At 41.1% G+C, this 21,496-nt stretch overlaps 1 protein-coding gene across 7 annotated transcripts in view; it reads right to left on the reverse strand.

Moving 5' to 3' along the window:
* Positions 1-20,737, reverse strand: part of Ankrd17 (ankyrin repeat domain 17) — a 140,149-nt gene extending 119,412 nt beyond the window's left edge. For 2 of the 7 annotated variants that reach the window (XM_029477247.1, XM_029477246.1), the window contains exons 1-2: positions 20,453-20,737; positions 19,942-20,235 (exon numbers count right to left, since the gene is read on the reverse strand). In XM_029477247.1, coding sequence (XP_029333107.1) covers positions 19,942-20,235; positions 20,453-20,551 — 393 coding nt within the window. In that variant the 5' untranslated portion in view covers positions 20,552-20,737. Of the gene's footprint in view, positions 1-19,941 lie in introns of all 7 variants that reach the window. The other 5 variants (XM_021163450.2, XM_029477249.1, XM_029477250.1 and 2 more) reach the window with 4 other exon arrangements.
* Between the last annotated feature and the right edge of the window lie 759 nt (positions 20,738-21,496).

The following is a 21,496-nucleotide window of genomic DNA, read 5'->3' on the forward strand; positions in this document are numbered from 1 at the left end:
AGAAAGAAAGAAAGAAAGAAAGAAAGAAAGAAAGAAAGGAAGAAAGGAAGAAAGGAAGAAAGGCAATACTAAGTAGTTTCTGAAATAATCAAAAGTCTGGAAAAAGAAAACAACAAGGAAAAAAATAGGCAAGGTGGTACTGCTAATACTACCACTTAGGTGGCAATCCAGTACAGCTTTGTTAAATTTGGTCTACAGAGCCAAATCCAAGTCAGCCAGTTATATGGTAAAGATGCTGTCTCAAAAGAACAAGCTTCTAAATGCACAACAAAAATTCTAAAGCAAATTCAGAATGAATCTAATGTGTTTCTGACAGCTTTCAACCATGTTGCCTATATAACTTCACTACAGCCCTTGATTCTGAATATAACATAAAACTTAAAGCAACAATGATTCAAAACTATCGTATACATTTTGGATTAAAGTGTTTTTACTGTACATACAGTTTTCTGAATTTATAAAAATATACTTAAATATGGAAAATAAAGACTTGCAATGTTTTCCTACTATCACTCTTCATCATATATTGAATTAATATCTTTCAGATAGTACTGCAATATTTGATTTTTTAAATTGCTGTCTGAGTTGCCTATAGGCATCATATAAAAACATTAATGATTTTGACTCTGGATTAGAACAGAATTTTCAAAGATTTCTGAGGTGGCCCTAGACACATTTTTTGCTATTCTGTGTTCTTCATTTATACAAAGCAGCTTTCCAGCACTGATGACTATAAAAATCAATGCATCAGTGAAATCTTTAAAATATTGAAAATACCATGTCCTGCAATATCAAATATTCAGTCAAGATTCAATCCCTTTTGTAAAAATAAATAAGCAGATCCACCTACTAGTATTTAAATTAGCCTCATATTTACAAATATGATAAATTGTATATATACACATATATGTATATATATAGACACACGCACATATTCAGCAAAGGAACAATACATGTTTTATCTGTATGTACACCTATTTTATATACCTATGCATGCAGATGGATATGGAAATCTTCAACAGAAAAAGGATCCTAAGCTGAATAGTTAAAAAACTCCAATTTAAAGAGACCCTGTTAAAAATAAAAAAAAAATTCATTAGATTGAACATGAAGAAAACAAGATTAAATAATAATCTGCCTCAAATCAGGAAGTACCAAAGAAGGACTCTAAAATAAGATGCTAGCTCAATTTCAAATTATAAATCCAGGAGACATAATGCTAGGAAACAAAGTACAAAGATTACTTCAAAATTAGATGCAACATTAAGTACAGTATCTGTAAAGCACTCAGCTTTTACAGGTATTAGAATAGGACTACTCTTCTTCTGTGGGAGCCTCAGTGGTTAAGAGCTCTGGTTTCTTCCAGAGGATCTAGGTCCAATCCCTTCCCTAAAACCACATGGCAGCTCACAGCTTTTCTAGGTCCAGTTCCAAGGGATCTGCTGTCCTCTTCCCGCCTCCATGGACACCAGCACACTAATGGTGCACAGATACACATGTAAGCAAAGCAGGATAGATAGGCAGGGAGGCAGACAGATAGACAGACAGACATAACTCATGCCTAACAACTAAACTGTTACAGGACAGGAGGACTGGAGGACCCTAGTATTTCATTAAGGCACACAAACCTTAACATTGCCCATTTACTTAAGCAAGGCTGTTATTCTGGGCCCTATGGAATAAAAAACACTAACATTCTCATGCAAATACAAAAGCACTACAAAACGAAGTCTGTATGTAGGTCTTGTTATAAAAGACAAGAGAGCCTGGATAAGGCGAAGGTATGTAAGAACTTCCTGATACCCAAGGCACATTAACAACTTAAAGCATCTTACTAAGAAAATCCAGGAACTCCTGGAGACAGACAGGCAGAGTGAGTGGTAAAGGAGATCTTAAACTGTAGAGTAATTGTGTGGAGGCTGACTAAGATAAAAGCGAAAGTGAGATGAGTCCACAAAGTGAGTGAGGACTCCATGTTAAAGGGTCTGAGGGTGAGAAAACAGTCAGCAATATGCCTCACTTACTGCCAAGCCTAACAAGTTATTACTAGGTCTAACAACTTGAGTTAGTTCCCAAGAACTCCATAGTGGGAGGAAAGAATTGAACCCCACAAGTGTCATGGGCCACAGACAACCATGCACATAAAAAATAAATACATACATAAATGTAGTTTTAAACAACTTTAAAGGAAGTACCATGTTTATATCTTTGCAGACTCTTAATTATAGAACCCATGCATACCCTTACCCTGTAATATCATAGTCACTTAAAATAGTACACATACATTTTACTGGGAGTGTATAAATTCAGTAAAGTAACGGCATTATATAAAATTGGAAAAGAGAAATAAAGAGAGTTCTAAATAAATGTTTTAAAATTTTAGTCAAAGGCACATAATATGGCTCAGAGGATAAAAGTGCTTGCCACTTAAGCCTGGTGGCCCAAGTTCAATTCCCTGGACCCACAAGTCCTGCAAGTTGTCCCTAAATTCCATATGCATGCCATGGCAAACATACACAAATAAACATAATAAAAACATTTTAAATAGTCAAATACCTTAAATAACTATTTTTCACAAGGCTCTCTAAAATTCTTTACCTTTCAACTTTAACAATTTATAGAAACACTAAGTTCACAAGGTTTCATTTACAATCAGTTATTACTTTTAAAAACGTTTAACAAAGCTTTTGTTAGAGGGTCTGAAAGTTTCAGCCACCATGTCATATATACCTGGCAGAATGGCCATTCTTCCCAATTTACATTTTGAGAACGTACAATACCAAGTTATCTACACAGTTGTATTTTTATACGATGTTTAACAAAAGTGTAAAGAGAAGAATCTGATTTACTGATCACCTTCACAATCTATACATTCAAGCATCAAGATCAGTTACATGAATATTCTCAAGATGGAGGTTAGGAAATCAACAGGATGAAAGAACAGAACACAATGAACAAGACACTCAAAAGTCTGGTAGGGAGTAGTTCTTACACCTACAGTAGGCTAAAGCCATCATTAGGGATCTTAAAGACCCAGATGAGAGATTCATTTGCTGGATTCTGTAATTTATACAAAACCCATTTTTTAAGCAATTCACAGGAAGGAGGCAGTAGAGCAAAAGCATTAAGAAAGTCAATTTTAGTGGATACTGTACCAATTCTACCATTTACTCTAACCTCAAGAAAATCATTTCCATGTCTTAACTTGTTTTTCAACTATAAAATGGAGTGATGAGCCCTACCATTATGAATATACATAAAGCAATCAAAACTCTGCTTAGGACTTAGTAATAAGCACTAACTATGTTTTTGACTTACTACTAAATATGCAGAGAAGTGATCAGTCAGTGGAATTCTCTCCAAACAAATTACAGTTTCGAAAATTTGTTGCCAAGAATAATAAAGTAAGAGTTAAAAACAGAGCCATGAGGCTAACAAGATGCTCAGTAGCAGATGAAGGTGCTGGATGGCCATGTAAGCATGATCTAAAGGCTGAGCCCACATAAAGGCTGAGAAAGCAGACCCCACAAAACGTCCTGACCTCTTTACACACTTACACACGTAGAATCTGATACTAAATAAGAAGCACCAGGAACTATTTTTAAACATCTCCATTTATGCAAAACAAAACTTTTGATTCTATAAATGTTATTTATACACCTGTAAGAAAATATAGAGGAAAAGGCAGAAAATAAAGCTTTAAAACATACCTGATATATATGAAAAAATTTCAATTATTATTCTCTATTTTACGCTACTGTTTTGAGCTTTCAGTCAACATTTACTATGCAACCTAACAAAGAAAGTTAATATATCTTTACGATTGCAACCACATAAAATTGAATGCTACCAACAATTTCATATTTCTGTTAGAAACTTTTAAAAGGTTTTCTTTGAAGGATGTTGTCCTATTCCCTCCACCGAAGGAAGCATATCCACCTTATATCTTAGAGAAGTTCTCGTCTCATTATTCCATGAAGAGTAACTGTGTGAGTTTTAAACCATTTACAGTTTATCTGAAATATATACAGGAGAGCTGCAGACTTCAGTGTTAAGAGTGCTTGCCTGGCATTTAAATTCAATATTTAATTGAATATTGGCTTTAAATTCAATATTTTAACAGTGGGAAAAATAGAATACTTTAAAATAAAGATGAAAAAAAATTTAAAAGAGAACAGAGCAACAACAGTCAAGAGAACTACAAAATAGATAGAACTACTGTCTATCCTGCACTAAGTAGGTCCACAGCCAATCTACATCCTGTTCTCATCCTGTGGGTTGTGAGCCCAATGGGGTTGTATATCAGATATCGCACATAACAGGTATTTATATAAGATTTAAAACAGTAGTAAAATTACAGTTATTAATTAGCGACTAAAAAAATATGACAGCCGGGGCTAAAAACAACATCAAGAACTGTCTTAAAGGTAGTCACGGCGTTAGAAAGGTTGAAAACCACACTGATCTAGATGAAACCAACGACCACGTAAAAGGACACTACAAGTGGCTGCAACTCTTCTTAATAAAAGTTTTGTTTGTTTTGCTAGAAATCTATAAAAAGGAGGAAGAAGGAAAGAAATCAGGCCTACACAGGAAGAAAAAAAATATTATAACAAAAGGGGACTCCATGAGAAAGGCATGCTACTTACACACTTGTAATCAATCCTGGAACCTGAGGCAGAACTGACAGTCTGGGCTAGTATTAAGACCTTTCCCATCCCAAAAAAAAACTAAACAAACAAGACAAAAAACAAAAAACAAACAGACAAACAAAACCAGGCATTTAACTCAGGTCCTTAATATGCATTTAATCCCCAGGACAGCAAACCACACACAGACAGACAGACAGACAGACAAGACAAGACATACATGAAAACCAGACAGAATTAGTTTATCAATTTATCAAAGAACATATGAAACTCATTTGTGTACATAAGTTTTCTGTGTAGAAAGATACACAGAATGTATCTGTGTATATGCGCACATTTTTATGGATGTAATGAATATGCAGACCATAGGTAAACTTGAAGCATCTCCTTGTCTTTGAAGGCAGCTCTCTCATTTAGCCTGGAGCTCAGCTAGAGTGAGATCCTCCAGTCTCCGTACCCTCAGCACTGGGATCACAGGCATGCCACACTCAGTTTTTACTAGCCCCTAAATATTTTGTGTGTGGGTCTTTAACATATACAAATGGGTATATATAAAGATGAATCCAAGCCATGCATTGGTGGCACACGCCTTTAGCCTCAGCACGTGGGAGGCAGAAGCAGGTGAATTTCTGAGTTTGAGGCCAGCCTGGTCTACAGAGTGAGTTCCAGGATAGTCAGGGATATACAGAGAAACCCTGTCCCGTAAAAACAAAAACAAAAACAAAACAAACAAGATGACTCCACAGAGGAGATATATTCTGATGTGTTATCTATCATACTGTACAAACATGAAGGAAAGACAACACTTCAAACAATGAGAAAGGATAGAGTATAAAATATCTAATCAACATGTTAACTATTCGGAAATAGCAAATTAAGCCCCTCTCTTCCTCCACGAGCCTACATGTGAAATATTAAAACAAAACAAAACAAAGAACAGCCAAGAGGTAAAAGCAATACAAATGCCCAGCAACTGATGAACATAGTGACAAAATGAGGTTCATACATATACAATGGAGAGCCCTCAACCTTAGAAAGGAAACACTGGGCGGGGTGTGGTGGTGCACGCCTTTAATCCCTGCACTCGGGAGGCAGAGGCAGGTGGATTTCTGAGTTCCAGGCCAGCCTGGTCTACAAAGTGAGTTCCAGGACAGCCGGGGCTATAGAGAAACCCTGTCTCAAAAAACCAAATAAAAAAACCAAAAAAAAAAAAGAAAGGAAACACTGTCCCAACTCAACACAGATAAACCCCAACAACTGATCAACTGAAATAAGATAATCACTATTTGATTCCACTTATTTGAGCTACATAAATATAATATATCTAAGAAACAAAAGGTTAACAAGCACAATGTAGAGTTCTTCAATAGATATACTTTTGACTTTCCAAGATGAACTTCTGGATCTGTTGCACAACAATGTAAATTTTCCTGACACTACTTAATTGACACTTTAAAACCAGCAAGATTTTACTTAGCATTACTTATAACTTAAGAATAAATTAGCCATCATAAAGGTATGAATTGGGTTTCAAAACTTACTAGCCATCATATAAAGCACTGATCAAACTCATTTCTAGCACACTACGTGAAAGTTCCCAGCACCCACATGGTATCTCAACCATCCACAATTCCAATTCTAGGGGAGCCAAGGCCTCTTCTGGACTCCATGGGCACAAGGCAAGCACATGTTCATAAATGTATGCAAACTGTCATACATATAAAAATGTTTCTGAAGAAAACACAACCTACTTAAAAAGGAAATCTGTACAGATAAATCTTTTTAAGACTGATGTAAGAACATAGTTTTTCCTAGAAGACTTCTAAATCCAAAGTGAAATAAATAATCTCCACAAAATGTAAGCTAGAATACTTCTGAGATCAAGCCCAATGTGTTAAAAAGCATTTCAATTGGCTGTGGTAACACACACACCTTTATTCCCAGCACTAAGAAACCCGAGGGAAAAGGATTCCGAGTTTGAAGCTAGTCCAGACAGTATGACTAGACCCTATCTCAAACAAACAAGCCCTACAAATGCAACTTTCTTATAAAAACTTTTTTGATAAGCTTATCATTTCTGGTAAAATTTGAAATGAGCTTACAGAAAACAATACACTATACTGCTAAAAGATATTGGTATCATAATTAATGGCGGCACAGCTTTAATACAATAAGGGGAGACAAGGAGAGAGTCTGACAGAGTGTTAACCCTGACAGTGGCCACTTAGACTTTTAAAACTGGCACAGAACAGGAAAAACACTTGGCATAAAAATCTAAGAAGACAAAAATAATATACTAGACTCAACATGACAGTTTTAAAACTCAATAGAATAAACTAAAAGTTCAGCTGTCATGCAGAAGATAAAAACAATAGTGTTCATACTTCATCAATAACTAATTAAAAGATATAAAGGAAAATACAATTCAAGATGGCAATAAGAACCATACAACAATTCACAACAAATGTTTAAAAGCTATATGAAAACTGCCTAACTTGGCAGACATAATGGTGCAGAACTTTAATCTCAGCACTGGAGAGACAGAGGCAAGGAGAACTCTGTTGAGTTCAAGCCCAACCTGGTCTAATACACAGGGAAATCCCAGGATAGCCAAGGAAACATAATGAGACCTGGAACTGGAACTGGCTCAGCTGTTAAAGAGCACTGGCTGCTTTTTCAAAGGACCTGGATTCAATTCCCGGCACACACATGGCAGCCCATAACTGTCTGTAAGTAGTTCCAGGGGATATGACATCCTCACAGACATACAATGCAGGCGAAACACCCATACACATAAAATTGAATTATTAAACACACACACACACACACAATCCTAGGAAGCTGTGTAACTTTCTTTAGTAAAGAAGATGAAGAGCCTGAAAACTAAAAGCATGTTCTGTGCACCAGGTGTGGTGGCTCACGCCTTTAATCCCAGCACTCGGGAGGCAGAGGCAGACGCAGACAGATTTCTGAGTTCAAGGCCAGCCTGGTCTACAAAGTGAGTTCCAGGACAGGTAGGACTATATAGAGAAACCCTGTCTAGAAAAAAACAAAACAAAACAAAAAAAGCATGTTGTGTTTGTGTAACACATAATGGCAGAATGCATATCCTACCAAATACATAAAAATATTTCTGCCATTGCAAAAGATTTCTGGCAAGTTACAATCCAAATTTCATCAATTAACCTGAACCTTGGGGGTGGCTCCCAGAGAGTGAATCACCAACCAAAGAGCCTAGCATGAGCTGGACCTACCCAGCAGTCTGGTCTGTGCAGCCTGGTCTTCATGCTGGTGCAGGAGCTGTCCCTGAATCTGCTGCCTGTCTGGCCTCAGGGAGAGAGGATGCACCTAATTCTACACAGACCTGATATGCCAGGATAGGGTTGATATCAGGGGGCCCCACCCACTCAGAGAAGGGGAGGGAGAAAGGAGAAAGGAGCTGTGGGAGGAGAAAGGGGGTGTGGGATGCAAAGTGAATAAATAAGGGTGTAAAGTGAATAAACAAATTAATGAAAAAAATTCAGACAAACAGTATCTTCTAAGTCATTAAAGCAGCCTAAAATACTACACTTAATCATATGAAACCACAGACACTTCTGATTTGTCACTTTATAAAAGCAGCAATTTCTGGAGGATGAGGAGATGGCTCTGTGGATAGAAGACTTGCAGTGCAAGCATGATAGACAGAGCTATGTCCCTATAACCCATGTTAAAGCCCAGCAGGCAGGCAGCTCATCTGGTAATCCCAATGTGTAAAAGGCAGACGGGGTAGATACCTGGAACAAGACAGCCAACTACACTGCTGGGTTCAAGTAAGAACTGCTTTCATCCAGTGGAGAGCAATCGAGGAGTAATACATCCTGGACCTCCACAAACACATATCCATGTCATCAGTACCGACAAACAAGGCACATAGGCAAACATAAACACAAATGAGAAAATATACACACACCTTTTTTAAAAGTGTCAACAGGCTTTAAAACCCACTCAGATATTTATTGCTAAAGTTTAGTGAAGGAACAATATGGGGCTTCTGTTTCTCATCCTAGTCAACTTAGTGGTGAAAATGTAAAGGTGTAGATGGGCCAGTCTCCTCAATAACCTAGAGAGAGTTGAAGAAGCTACTTCGAAACCTAAAGGATAAGAACAATCAAGAGGGGCTGGAAAGATGGCTCAGGAGTTAAGAGCACTGGCCTCTCTTCCAGAAGACATGGATTCAATTCCCAGCACCCACATGGCAGCTCACAACCACCTGTAACTTCAGTTCCAGTGCATCCAACACCTTTTTCTGACTTTCATAAATAACAGGCATGGAAGTAGTGCACTGACACAGATACAGGTAAAACACTCATGCATAAAATAATAGTAAATTTTTTTTAAAAATGCAGAAAAACCAAAAGCCAAGGGAAGAACAGTCTAGGTAAAAGACCCCAGCACATACCATACAGACACACAAAGTCACAGGTTCTAAGGTAAGAACCTTCTAGCTCAGAATGACAAAAAGATAAGGACCAGCTAAAAGGGTACAAATGATAATGGAAGCAGCCATTAGAAGTCTTGCAGACCAAGTTAGGAGCTTCAGTTTTATTCTGTAATGACCTACATTTCAGAAAGAGTAGCCATTTATTAAATGAGAACTGAATGAGATATTGGGAGAAAAGATAGTAAAGGGAAAAAGAAAGATGAGGGTAAGTTAATGACTCAGGCAGAGACAAAATTAGGAGGATTCTATGAAATCTAAGTATGATAACAAGCTGGAAGTAACAAAAGCATGACATAGAAGGGCTCAAGGTATAGTTTTGAGGTTCTATGCTTTCCCTTTCCATTTCCCATCTAGTCATGTTAGTAATGGAAACCATTCCATGAGACTCAGGTGGGAATAAACTCCTCTAGTTCACCTTCTACATAGTGAATAGAAGCTAGTCCTGAATGAAGCCACAGCCCAGCTAGGCCAACAAGACTATTTGAGAAAACCAGTAAAGACATTTCCTCTTGTGTTGTTAGCTAAAAAGACAAGGTGATCCTAGAACTTTGTAAGATACTAATTATTCCCCAAAGTCCACATAGTCCTTCTTTTAGTATAAAGCCAGGTCCCCATAAGTTTTATCTAGGCACAGAGCCAAATAGCAACAACTAAATACTAAATTATGAAACTAGTTCTGACCAATGGGGATATAGACAAGAAGGAACATTTACTCTCCGTGGCCAATCCTTAAAAGGAGGCTTTCCATGAGCACCCTTCTGTTTCCTATTCTTTGCAGGCCACATATTAACTCACTAAGGCTATCATATAAGATACTATATAGATAAACTGGGTGGGTCCCACAGAGATGATTTTCTCACAGTTTTCTATCAGCAGTTTGGTTTCTGGTGAGACCCCTTGCCTTGCTTGCAGATCATGCTCACGTTCTTCCTTCACCTTCACACATCCTTCTCTGTGTGCATATCTGATTCTGTAGCTAACCTTCCTTTTATAGGGAAACCAGTCAAACTAGAGTAGGACCTATCCATATGATCTCATTTAACCTTAATTACTCTTTAAAGGCTTTATCACTAAACACAGACATTGCCTGATACAAGATTCAGTCCTGATCATCTGGAACATAGACATTTTGGTTGGTAAGCTATACTACACTAGATTTTTAGATCAAATCAACATTGCAAGGTAGAGCTATCAGAATGTTCTGTGCTGATGGGAATGTTCTCTATCTACACTCTTTGATATGGTAGCCAGTGGCCATACATGACTACTTAAAGTAAATTTAAAATTTAAGCAAAATTATAAACTCAGGCTCTCAGACAGCACTAACCACATTTCAAGGGCTCAGTAACCAGTGTCTACCGTACTAGGCAACACAACTTACGGGTGATCCAGTAAGTAGTTAAGACAGCTAGACCTTAGATCCGTGGATCTCTCTGCCCGGAGTGTCAGAGAAAGGAAACAAAAAACAAACAAAATACTCCACAACAAGAACAAAAACCCCCACTATACCCTGTGTGTAGCACATGTCTGAGTGTTTTCATATCAATCACTCATCTAATTCCTCTATACAGCAATCAAAAGGCATCAATTTAAACTACAAAGTCACAGAACTTGGAAAGTTCCAAGATGGAAAGCAATGGCCTCTGGTTATACTTAGGAAACCCTGGGAAATCCCTTGCCTACAATAGTAAAGAGAGCCCAGTACATATCTATTAAGTACACAGCTCTCAAGAAAGCAGAAAAACAACATATTGAAGGGTGCTAGCTATGTATCAACAACAAATTCCTATAGTTTAACTATAGAGAGCAAGCAAAGACAGCCTGTGAAATGGAGACTAAGGGAGCCTAGAGGAGCCAGCCCCAAACACCATGAGGCCCCGTGGTCAGCTACTTCTTAGCCTAAACAAGGATGCTGTGGTACTAATATAGCCTAAACAAGGATGCTGTGGTACTAATACCCAGTAGTAGTTCTGTGACTTAAAGCAATCTTTCTCCTGCCAAACAGTAGCAAAGATCGGACTAAGATGTGCTACTTTCCTACCGGTGATGGCTTCTGATGAGACAGACAATCTAGTTAGCTATTCTAACTAGATTAAGAAAGGAGGAAGCCGGGCAAGGTGGTGCACTCCTTTAATCCCAGCACTCGGGAGGCAGAGGCAGGTGGATTTCTGAGTTGGAGGCCAGCCTGGTCTACAAAGTGAGTTCCAGGACAGCCAGGACTATAAAGAGAAACCCTGTCTCGGAAAAAAAAAAAGAAAGGAGGGCAGCACCCAGTCTTTTGCAAACAGTATCTTCAATCACATACTAATGTAGTCCTGCCTTGAGATTTTGAAGATGTAAATCCCTAATCAATTAACTAAGTGTAAGCAAGGGTGATTTTTTTCTTAGTGAGCATGACCTACTCAAATGAGCTCCTAAAAGAAACCTTGTTCTTGCTACCAAAAATCAAACTCTGATCAAAAGCAGAGTCGATAATTTTTCTCTCTTCACGATTCACTTCTAAGTGTCTAGGGAGAAGAACTCCAGCCTTTGGCCATCAGTTTCAGCTTGCTCATGAACTTGATTCCTAACTGCCTTGCAGACTGGCTTCCTTCTTACCATCTTATAAGACAATTAATTCCCTTTAACAAATCTCTGAATGCTATCTAGCTAACCAAGTAGTTACCAATCATATATACATCTCCTACCTGTTCTGTTTCTCTGATTAATTCCTGACTGAAAAATCATTCAAATATTATTTCCAATGTCCTCAAGTAGCCAGGAAACATAAGGGAGAAGGGTCAGACTTACCACAGAAATAATAATAATAATAAAAAATGTCCTTACTTATTTAAAAAAAACAAACAAACAAAAAACAGGGGCTGGAGAGATGGCTCAGTGGTTAAGCACACTGACTGCTCTTGCAGAGGTCCTGAGTTCAATTCCCAACCACGCCCGACATGGTGGCTCATAACCATGTGTAATAGGATCTGATGCACTCTTTTGGTGTGTCTGGAGACAGCTAAGGTGTACTCATACAAATAAAAGTAAATCTTAAAAAAAATTTTACAGATCTTTTACTATATTGCTTATGTCATATAAAAATTGAAATCTCTCAAATTTCTGACAAAAGTTTTATCACCAAACTGCATTAATGATCACAAAAAGTTGTGATCGGGACCCAGGAGACAACTCAACTGGTAATGATGCTTGCTGCCACACCTGAAAAACTGAGTTGTATTCCCAGGACCCATGGAGCAGGAGAGAAGTGGCCCCTTGACCCCAACATGTATACCACCATAAATCGCCAACCTGAACTACATGATACACAGGGCTACAAAGCAATGATGTCCTAGGGTTGTTGTTTGTCTGGTTTCCCCCACCCACCTAATTGCACAACCTTTGATTATTTACTTTACTGCTTCCTTTGGGTCTTGTTTTGAATCTGATCTTACATGATTTTTGTCTCATCTTCTGTTTTGTTATATTGTCTATAGGCCAGTCGGTCACGTTAAAATTTGTACCTCCAGTCTAAACTTGTCCTTGATAAGTGAGCTCAGACTCAATTATCTTTCCTTCCTTTAAGAAAATCAATTCAAAATCTCACTCAGCTACTACAAACAACTCAAAAGTAGAAGTCACCAGTTCAGTACTCTGCAAGCTAAAACGAAAGCAAATCCTCTTTCGCCTAACCCACTGTACAGTGGTGACTAGGACAGGAGAACTCTGCTCAAAGTTTCTTTAGAGAGGAAGAGAAAGGTAGTACCCAGAAGTCACTGAGATCCCTCTGGGGCAGCAGCTGTGGAAGGCTACGTGCTGGCCACTGTGCAAGTTCCTTACACATTTTGCCCTTTGGAGCAGTGTTCTTTTGACTGTTGTTTATGTCCTTGGGTGACTTTTTCTTGACCATGTCTGAAATATAGGAGTCACTGGAGAGTACTTCGATTCCTAACTGCCTTGCAGACTGGCTTCCTTAGGCAGCCCTTACCATCTTATAAGACAATTAATTCCCTTTAATAAATCTCTGAATGCTATCTAGCTAACCAGGTAGTTGCCAATCATGTATAAATCTGCTTCTCTGATTAATTCCTGACTGATAATCATTCAAAACTATTATTTGCAATGTCCTCAAGCAGTCAGGAAAAAAGGGAGAAGGGTCAGAAGACTAGATGTACAAAGAAAGGTGTGTGCAAATGTTGGGTGGCCACAGTTTGAAATCAACAAGTTTAGACTGGAGATACCAATTTTAAGGTGACTGACTGGCTTATAGACAATATAACAAAACAGAAGAGACAAAAATCACATAAGATCAAATTCAAAACAAGACCCAAAAGAAGCAGTAAATCATCAAAGGATGTGCAGTGCGGTGTGTAGGGGGAAGCAAGACCAACAAAAGACTAGCTAGTAAATACAGAAACCAGAGGGAAAGAAATAAGGAAAGGGCAAAGTTCTCTGAAGACTTGGCAACTCATATAAAAAAAAACAGTAGGAGAGAAATTTACAAAATAATCAAACCCTGTATCCAAAAAGTGTACCAAGTTTTCTCTGGGAACCAGAATACTTACTACCAAAAGAAAAACTCTAGAAAATCTTTACATATGGGGTCAAGGAAGGTCTCTTGTGTGGAGTGTCCTATGAGTCATAAAATAATAATACATTTTACTAAGCAAAATACTGTTTTCATACTGTGAAAACAAAGAGAATATATGGAATGACATAAAGAATACTTATAAACAGCACCAACAAATCACCAAGATAAAAGCCCAGTATAAGAAATCAAACATGAAATTCTCAAAAACAATCTAAGCAAAAACATAAAACCAGTCATGTTGACAGTTATGAAGATAAAAATACTATTTTCAGGGCTGGTGAGATGGCTCAGAGGGTAAGAGCACCCAACTGCATTTCCGAAGGTCCTGAGTTCAAATCCTAGCAACCACATGGTGGCTCACAACCATCCATAAGGAGATCTGACTCCCTCTTCTGGAGTGTCTGAAGACAGCTACAGTGTACTTACATATAATAAATAAAAAAATCTTAAAAAAAAAAAATACTATTTTTAGCCAGGCAGTGGTGGCACACACCTTTGATCCCAGCACTGCGGAGGCAGAGGCAGGGGGATCTCTGGAGTTGGAGGCCAGCCTAGCCTACAGAGCAAGTTCTAGGACACCCACCAACTCCACAAAAAAAGAGAAAAAAAAGAAAATCCCATCTAGGGGCCTTCTCATGCACTTCTGACTATTAAGCTTGGGCAATTAAACTAAGAATTAGAATCCAATTTAAAAAAGTTTGTATGGGTACAATATAAATAGGTACAAATAAATTCTTTAAGATATGATGTTCCAAACATTTTCCAGATTAAGTAGCTAATATGGGGCTGGAGAGATGGCTCAGCAGTTAAGAGCACTGGCTGCTCTTCCAGAGGTCTTGAGTTCAATTCCCAGCAACCACATGGTGGTGGCTCACAACCATCTGTAATGGAATCTGATGTCCTCCACTGGTGTGTCTGAAGATAGCGAAAGTGTTCTCATACATAAGATAAATAAATCGAAAAACAAAAGTAGCTAATAAGGAATATTTATGTAATATTCATACTTGAAATTTGGCTTCATGAAAATCAAATGGTTAAGACTCTTAAGACTTACAGGACACATACTACTGTACTGTGGAAGACATAAAAAAGCAAAGCCAAGGTTCTGCCTTCAGACCTAATAGTCCTAATACTCTAGATATAAACTGCTAGGTCACTTAAAGGTAAAGATTCACAAGAAAAGAAAGGGCACTACTTCTCCTGATAGGCCTTCTGTTACCACTGACTTCCTCTGAGGCAGTTTGTACAAGTTAGACCGAAATAAAGGGATGCCAGATTAACAGATCATTCTGGGTATCTAATAAAAAGCTAGATATAAGCTACAAGTCTGTGGGAAAAGTTAAAAAAAAAAAAATCCAAACAAAAATAAATGATTACATAAACCTTATCCAGGTCAACAACCTCTATTTTAAAGGAAATATCTTTCTTTAAGCATGATAAAAAATAAATGAGTGATAAACAAATGAGCATGTTTGGAATCAAACCGAGGTTAAATCCTGCTCTGACACTCATTTGATATACATCCTTCACAAAGTCACTTAACCCTCTTTTAAACTAGTATCTCTGCCTGTAAAATCAATGTCTCAAAACTCAGTGGCTGACTGGGGGTGAGGAGGTCAGAGGACTCCTTGTGGGAGTCAGTTCTCTCAGTCTCTCCTTTCTATCATGTGAGTTCAAGGGGATCAAACTCAAGTCATCAGGCTTCACAGCAAACTGGTCCTGGCGCAAAAGTTTTATACTTCTGAAACTCATTCCTTAAACAGAATATATAACCATTTAACCTCATTCTTACACTTTTACCAACCTCTCTTTACTCACTGGTACATTTTTGATGTACATGTCTTTTAAAAACCTTGTTTATCATTGCTTACTCAATGCAGACTAAAACATACCCAGTGGGAACTCATTTTTGAATAATGAAATAAACATGGTGACACCTACTTCATAGGGTTATGGAGATGTAAAATGAGAAAACATGAAAACTATGAACTCCTTTCACTTTCTTAACTGCTGTAAAGTAGGAGCTATTATCCCCATTCATATATAAGAAAATGAGCTAGAGAGGTTAAGTAACTGATCCAAGACCACATCACCAGTAAGTGATGGGTCAAAAAACTGAATACAAACTCCACATACAGTCCATGCTCAGAACCATTAGCTAAGTCTTCATATACAACGGGCACTCAAGTACTATTTTTTTAAGTATGTTAGAATATTAGAGGCATAAAGCACCTATTAGACATTCAATAGCCAATGATGATTAGTTTAACTTGTTTTCTGCCTCTAGGCAAGTTTCATAACTCACAGTAATTAAGAAATTAAAAGACACTGCTAGGCATAGTGGTGTTATCTTTTAATCTTGGTGAGTTCAAGGCCAGCCTGGTCTACAGTGTGAGTTGTAGGACAGAAAGAGCTATACAGTGAGACCTTGTCTTCAAAACAAAACAAAACTGGTGGTGTTGGGGGTGGGGGGTTGACGGTGTTCAAACATCAGGTATTTACAGGCTAAGGAAGACAAGAAAGGAAGAAGGAACTCCATTCATGAGTCTCTAAATGAATTCTGGATTCTCCCTAAAACTGATACTAGTTGACTGAACAGATCTGTATGCTGCCTCCCCCCCCCCCTTTTTCTTTTTGATCAAGTCCTCTTCAAATAGAAGATAAGGAAATAATTAAGAGAGAAATTCTTCAAAGGTTATCCATTTTAAAAAATAATGCTACATTAGTTGAAGAAAGAGAACTGGGGAAACAGTACAGGCAAGGTTCTCTGGGCTACTCTGATCTCATGCATTTACAACAGTGGCACCTAGCATCTTTCCATTAAAAACAAAAGAAATGAAACAAGAAATTAGTGTCCAGAGTCTTAATGATAGTTTCCCTCTCTCCCTCATCCTCAACCTTTTACAGATGCAAGTCTCCTGGCCTTGCAGATCCTCAGTACCGTCAGCACTAATTCACTGGCCCCCATTATCTAAAGTTCTTCACTACGTTTCTCTCTTATTTAAAATAAAAAGCACATCTTTTTCCTCAAATATAGGTGGAATTCTGATCGACTCCCACCATACTTATATTTTATTCTTTTCTCTTCAACAACACTGCTCTTGAACTTAAAAGTTCTATCACTAACATTTCCTCCCTTTGAATTGTGCTTCAGAGAAAGCTGCCTTCCACTCATATCTCAAAGTGTGTTCAATAGAATGCATTATTATTTCTGAAATGAAGTATAAACTCTTCCAATTCTACCTTTTTCTTGTAAATATTTAATTCAATCCAATGTACAACGTGTTTCTATGTTGGGAAATATATTTTGTTCCTTACTAGTCAGTAGCCCATTGAAAGCTGAGCAAATTAGACTTTCAACTTAGAGGTAAAGTCTTGTGCCAAAAGAAGGGAAGAGGAGAAGTTTTCAATCTTCTGCACGCTTTCCAGGTACAGCTGAGGCTATACGAGCATCAAAACCATTCCGTCCAATCGGAGATACTTTGGAGATACCTACTCTAATGGATAAATAGGACTTGCAACTAGGTACTAAAACTTACAAATAGAGCTCTTACTTAAATCCATGTCTCTCCCATTTTTCCTCTTTCACCAGACATAGGATGTCCAGCTAACATTTCTATCTTTTTGTCATGTTGTCATCCTTCACATCTTCAAGTGAGACACAGCAGAAGTATACACTTTCAGACGCCCTCCTAACCTTTTGATGATTTTTACAGGAGAATTAGTTCAAGGATCAGATTATCTGCATTTGTAAACTGTGTAGGCCAAAATAATTGGGGGGGGGGGGGAGTACACTTCCCAAGCCCTGAAAATTAAACTTCTGAAGACATGTAAAGACAGTGAAAGAGAAAAGAACATTGCACAACCCAACCCGCCCACCTGACTCAAGTTGCAGCACACAGCTCAGAGCTTCATCCCTTCACTCTAATCACAGCATGCAGGGCCAGTCCGGAGGGAACTACTCCTTTCTATCTTGCCCATTTCTCATCATGTGTTACAGACATTTCTTTAATGGCTCAGCTTTCTTATTACATATATTTCACCGAACAAATGACAAACCTATTGCTTTACTTGTGCAGATGGCAGTGCAAAACACACTAAGGATCAACACTGTCTTACCTGGTCAAAGTCAATATATACAGTACTTATTCTCAGATGAAAAACTCAGACCTACAAAAGTAACATACCCACATGCTTCAAGCCATCTACAACTTAGGGAAATATCAGGTCATGGACAAAACTACCTAGGGAGGTGCAGTTTGTAGCAGAATACTTCTTTAAGTATTACATTAAGTATATGGCCTTGTTCCAAACCAGAGCTTAATGTTAGAAAACTTAAAATCTTACTACTGGTGGTTTACTCACAGTTGCTAAACCTGAAATTCAGCACCAGTTTTTGAAATAGGTCATAAGGGAGACAAAATGTACAGATGTCACTGAGTCTCTAAAAACTTTGATTCCTACTTTTGCAACTATCAGACACTATCCTCCAGTTTCCTTTAAACCTTGCTGCCCTTATTTTTAAAATAAAGAGGCTGAGCTGCAGAGGAAAAGTCTTTCCCACTTCTGAGAACCATAAAGCTGGCCAATTCTAAGTACTAAAACAGAAAAGGATTCCATCACATCCTTCTCATCATTGTTTCAATATTAAAGTTTTGTTTTCTCTTTTGTGTTTATTTGATTTAAGGGTGTCTAGGGCCTTAGGCCTGCTAGACACTAAGCCTTGTCTACATTGTTTACAATGAAGCCTGAGCAACATGCTGTCCAGAATCAATCAATAAGCAAGTACAAACTATCCATACACATTTACCACAATAGGCCCAATAGAAATAACAGAAGGGACAAGTTTGGAGGTATATATATTCCTACTCTTAGAACTTTTTTCTACGATGTAGCTTCATCTAAGGTTGGGAAAAAAATGTTTGTCTTATTGCTAACAGGTGAGCCTCAAGTCTCTTTCCAAGGTCTCTACATAAACAGAACCTGGATGGGAAAGAAGAAGAAATCAAATTAACTCAAAAGCAGCCTTTTACCAGGCTCTAGTGTGGCACGCAGTATTTCTGGATAATTCAATTAGTCTTCTCTTTAGAATCAACTTTTACAGCTTCTTTCCCTCTGCTGCCTCGAGTTACTATTTCCTCCATATTTGGGTGTTTAAAGCTTCCATTTCCTAATATTGACAAGAGGGTTTGTTCTAAAAGAACTAACAACTGGAGGTCGTAGTTTGCTATCGGTATGGTTCAATAAGCTTTTGGGTTAAAAGGAATAAGGTCCTACAACGCCGCCTGTCTGTAGACCCAGGAAAAACTATAAGGAGTTATGAAACCAGATCACTAGAACATAAGGCCTCCCTATCCCAATCACAACCAAGCCCGGGTGCAAAACAGACACTTCATCCCTGCTTACTTTACAATAAATAAATAAAGTTAATTAAATAAAAGCGGGATCTGGTTTGATTATTTCTTATTAAGGGAGAACCCGATGGAGTATTACATATACACGCAGAGCACCTAACAAAATTTTTACGTACTAAGTCACTTGTAAACGCATATGGAGGAATAGAAGATCGCCTCATCCAGAAATCTTTCACAAATCGAGGAAGTACTTCAGCAGCCACGAGTTTAAAGAGAGAGAGAGAGAGAGAGAGAGAGAGAGAGAAAGAAAAGAAAAAGCCCTGCAGCAAAACAGTATGGAAAAGTACAGCTTCTCACGTGTCTCTCCCAGATACAAATACTTAGCTCCGAGTCCATTACAATCTTACCACCCCTCCACAACTGCTCCCGGCCACCTTCCACTGACAGAAAACTACCAAGCTCGCAGTCGGTCCCCCGAGACTCTCCTACCTATTATCTTACCCCTCCCGCTTTAGCTCCGCCCCCGCCCCGGGAATGAGGTGGCCTTACTGGCCCCAGAGAGACCACCCTCCGGCCCCAAAGTGCCACCCGGGAAACCGACCAATCAATCCCTCCGCCCTTCACCCTGCGAAGCAGCATCCTCGGCTAGCCAGCTCCTCGGCAACTCCGTGCACTCTCTGGTCCTCCCACCCCCACGTGTCAGCTGCCCTCCCCCACGTCCCCACACCTCACGACTCAGGCCGAGCAAAGAAAGGGGGCAGCCGAAAGCCCGGTCCCCCAGGGCAGATCGTAAGCCCCGAGGGCTCGGTCCCACCGCGAGTCCCCTCCCACCTGAGGCCCTCCACGGTCCCTTCCGCCCTCCTCGAGGTGAAACCAGGCCCTTGCCTCAGAAACCTCCTCTTCCTCGTCGTCGTCGTCCTCCTCTTCCTCGCTGTTGTTGCTGCTGGTGCCGCCGCCGCCTCCTCCGCCGCCGCCGCCGCCACCGCCGCCGCCGCTGTTGTCGCTGTCGCTGCTGCTTTCGCTGCTGCTGGGGGGTCGGCAAGTCCGGTTCCGCTTGGCCTTGTGGTGCGGCGGCGGCGGCTGCTGCTGCTGCTGCTGCGGTGGCTTCTTCTTCAGGAGCAGGTCGCAGACTCGCACCATCCCACGAGGAGACGAGGCCGGGCGAGCCCCGCCGCCGACCTCCGCCGCCGCCGCCGCCACCGCCGCCGCCGCTGTTGTCGCTGTCGCTGCTGCTTTCGCTGCTGCTGGGGGGTCGGCAAGTCCGGTTCCGCTTGGCCTTGTGGTGCGGCGGCGGCGGCTGCTGCTGCTGCTGCTGCGGTGGCTTCTTCTTCAGGAGCAGGTCGCAGACTCGCACCATCCCACGAGGAGACGAGGCCGGGCGAGCCCCGCCGCCGACCTCCGCCGCCGCCGCCGCCGCGGGGGGGGCCGCCACTGCCGCCGCCGCCGGGGGGCTCCCTTCTCCCTCAGCCGCCGCCGGAACCGTCGCCTTCTCCATCCCCGCGGGAAGAGGGGGTGGGGGACACGGACGGGGGAGGGGCGTGGGGGGGGGCTCCGCTCTACCGCGACTTCGGTCGCGCCGGGGCCGACACAGCGCTCCGGGCCGCCGCCGCCGCCACCGCCTCGGTCACCTCTACTGCCGCCGCCGCCGCCGCCGCTCCGCCAGCTCTCACCTCGTCTCGCGATACTAAGGGCGGGGAGCTTGGCGGAGGGAGGGAGGGAGAGAGGGAGGGAGAGCGGGAGGGCGGAGGGGGGGCGAGGCGGAGCGCGAACGCCGTGCCCGGGAAAGCCGAGCAGGCGTCCGGAAGGAGCCCCCGGGGGAGTGCGCCTGGAGTGGCTTCCTCAGGGGGGACCGAGTCTGAGCGAGGACCGCGGGCGGGCGGGCGGGCGGGCGAGCGAATGAACGAGCGAGCGAGCAAGCGGGCAGGCGAACGAGCGCCGGGATGGCTTGTCTTCTCCGCGCTACTTCCCCCCACACACACAGCCCTGCAGCCCTCCCTCCTTCCTTCCTGGCTTCGTATTAGAACGCAGCCGCAGGCGGAAGCGCAGGTGACGCCATCAGACGGCGCCGCGGCGGCCGCGCGAGCGCGGAGCGCTGCCTGCCTCTCCCAAGTGCAGACTCCAGGGCCGGGGAGTGGGCTCCCCGGCGAGCGAGCGAGCGATCGAGCGTGCGTGCGTGGGCGCAGGGAAGCAGAGGCAGTGGGATGGCGAGCAGTGGGGCCCGGGCTAAGTCGGGGGCGAGCGCAGAAGCGCGGGGGAAACTGGGCGAGCGCGAGGCCTGGCCCCTCAGATCCGGGAGGTGGGGCCTCGCCACGGACCTCCTGGATGGACTTTTCCTGCCTGGCCATTTTCTTCACTGCCTAAGCCAGAGAGCATTGGATCTTCAGAGAGAACTTCGTGAAAGGAGAGAGACTCAAGTCTGGTCCAAAAGAAAACTGTTTCC

Source organism: Mus caroli, chromosome 5 (assembly GCF_900094665.2).
Source record: "Mus caroli chromosome 5, CAROLI_EIJ_v1.1, whole genome shotgun sequence".
Classification (NCBI taxonomy): domain Eukaryota; kingdom Metazoa; phylum Chordata; class Mammalia; order Rodentia; family Muridae; genus Mus; species Mus caroli.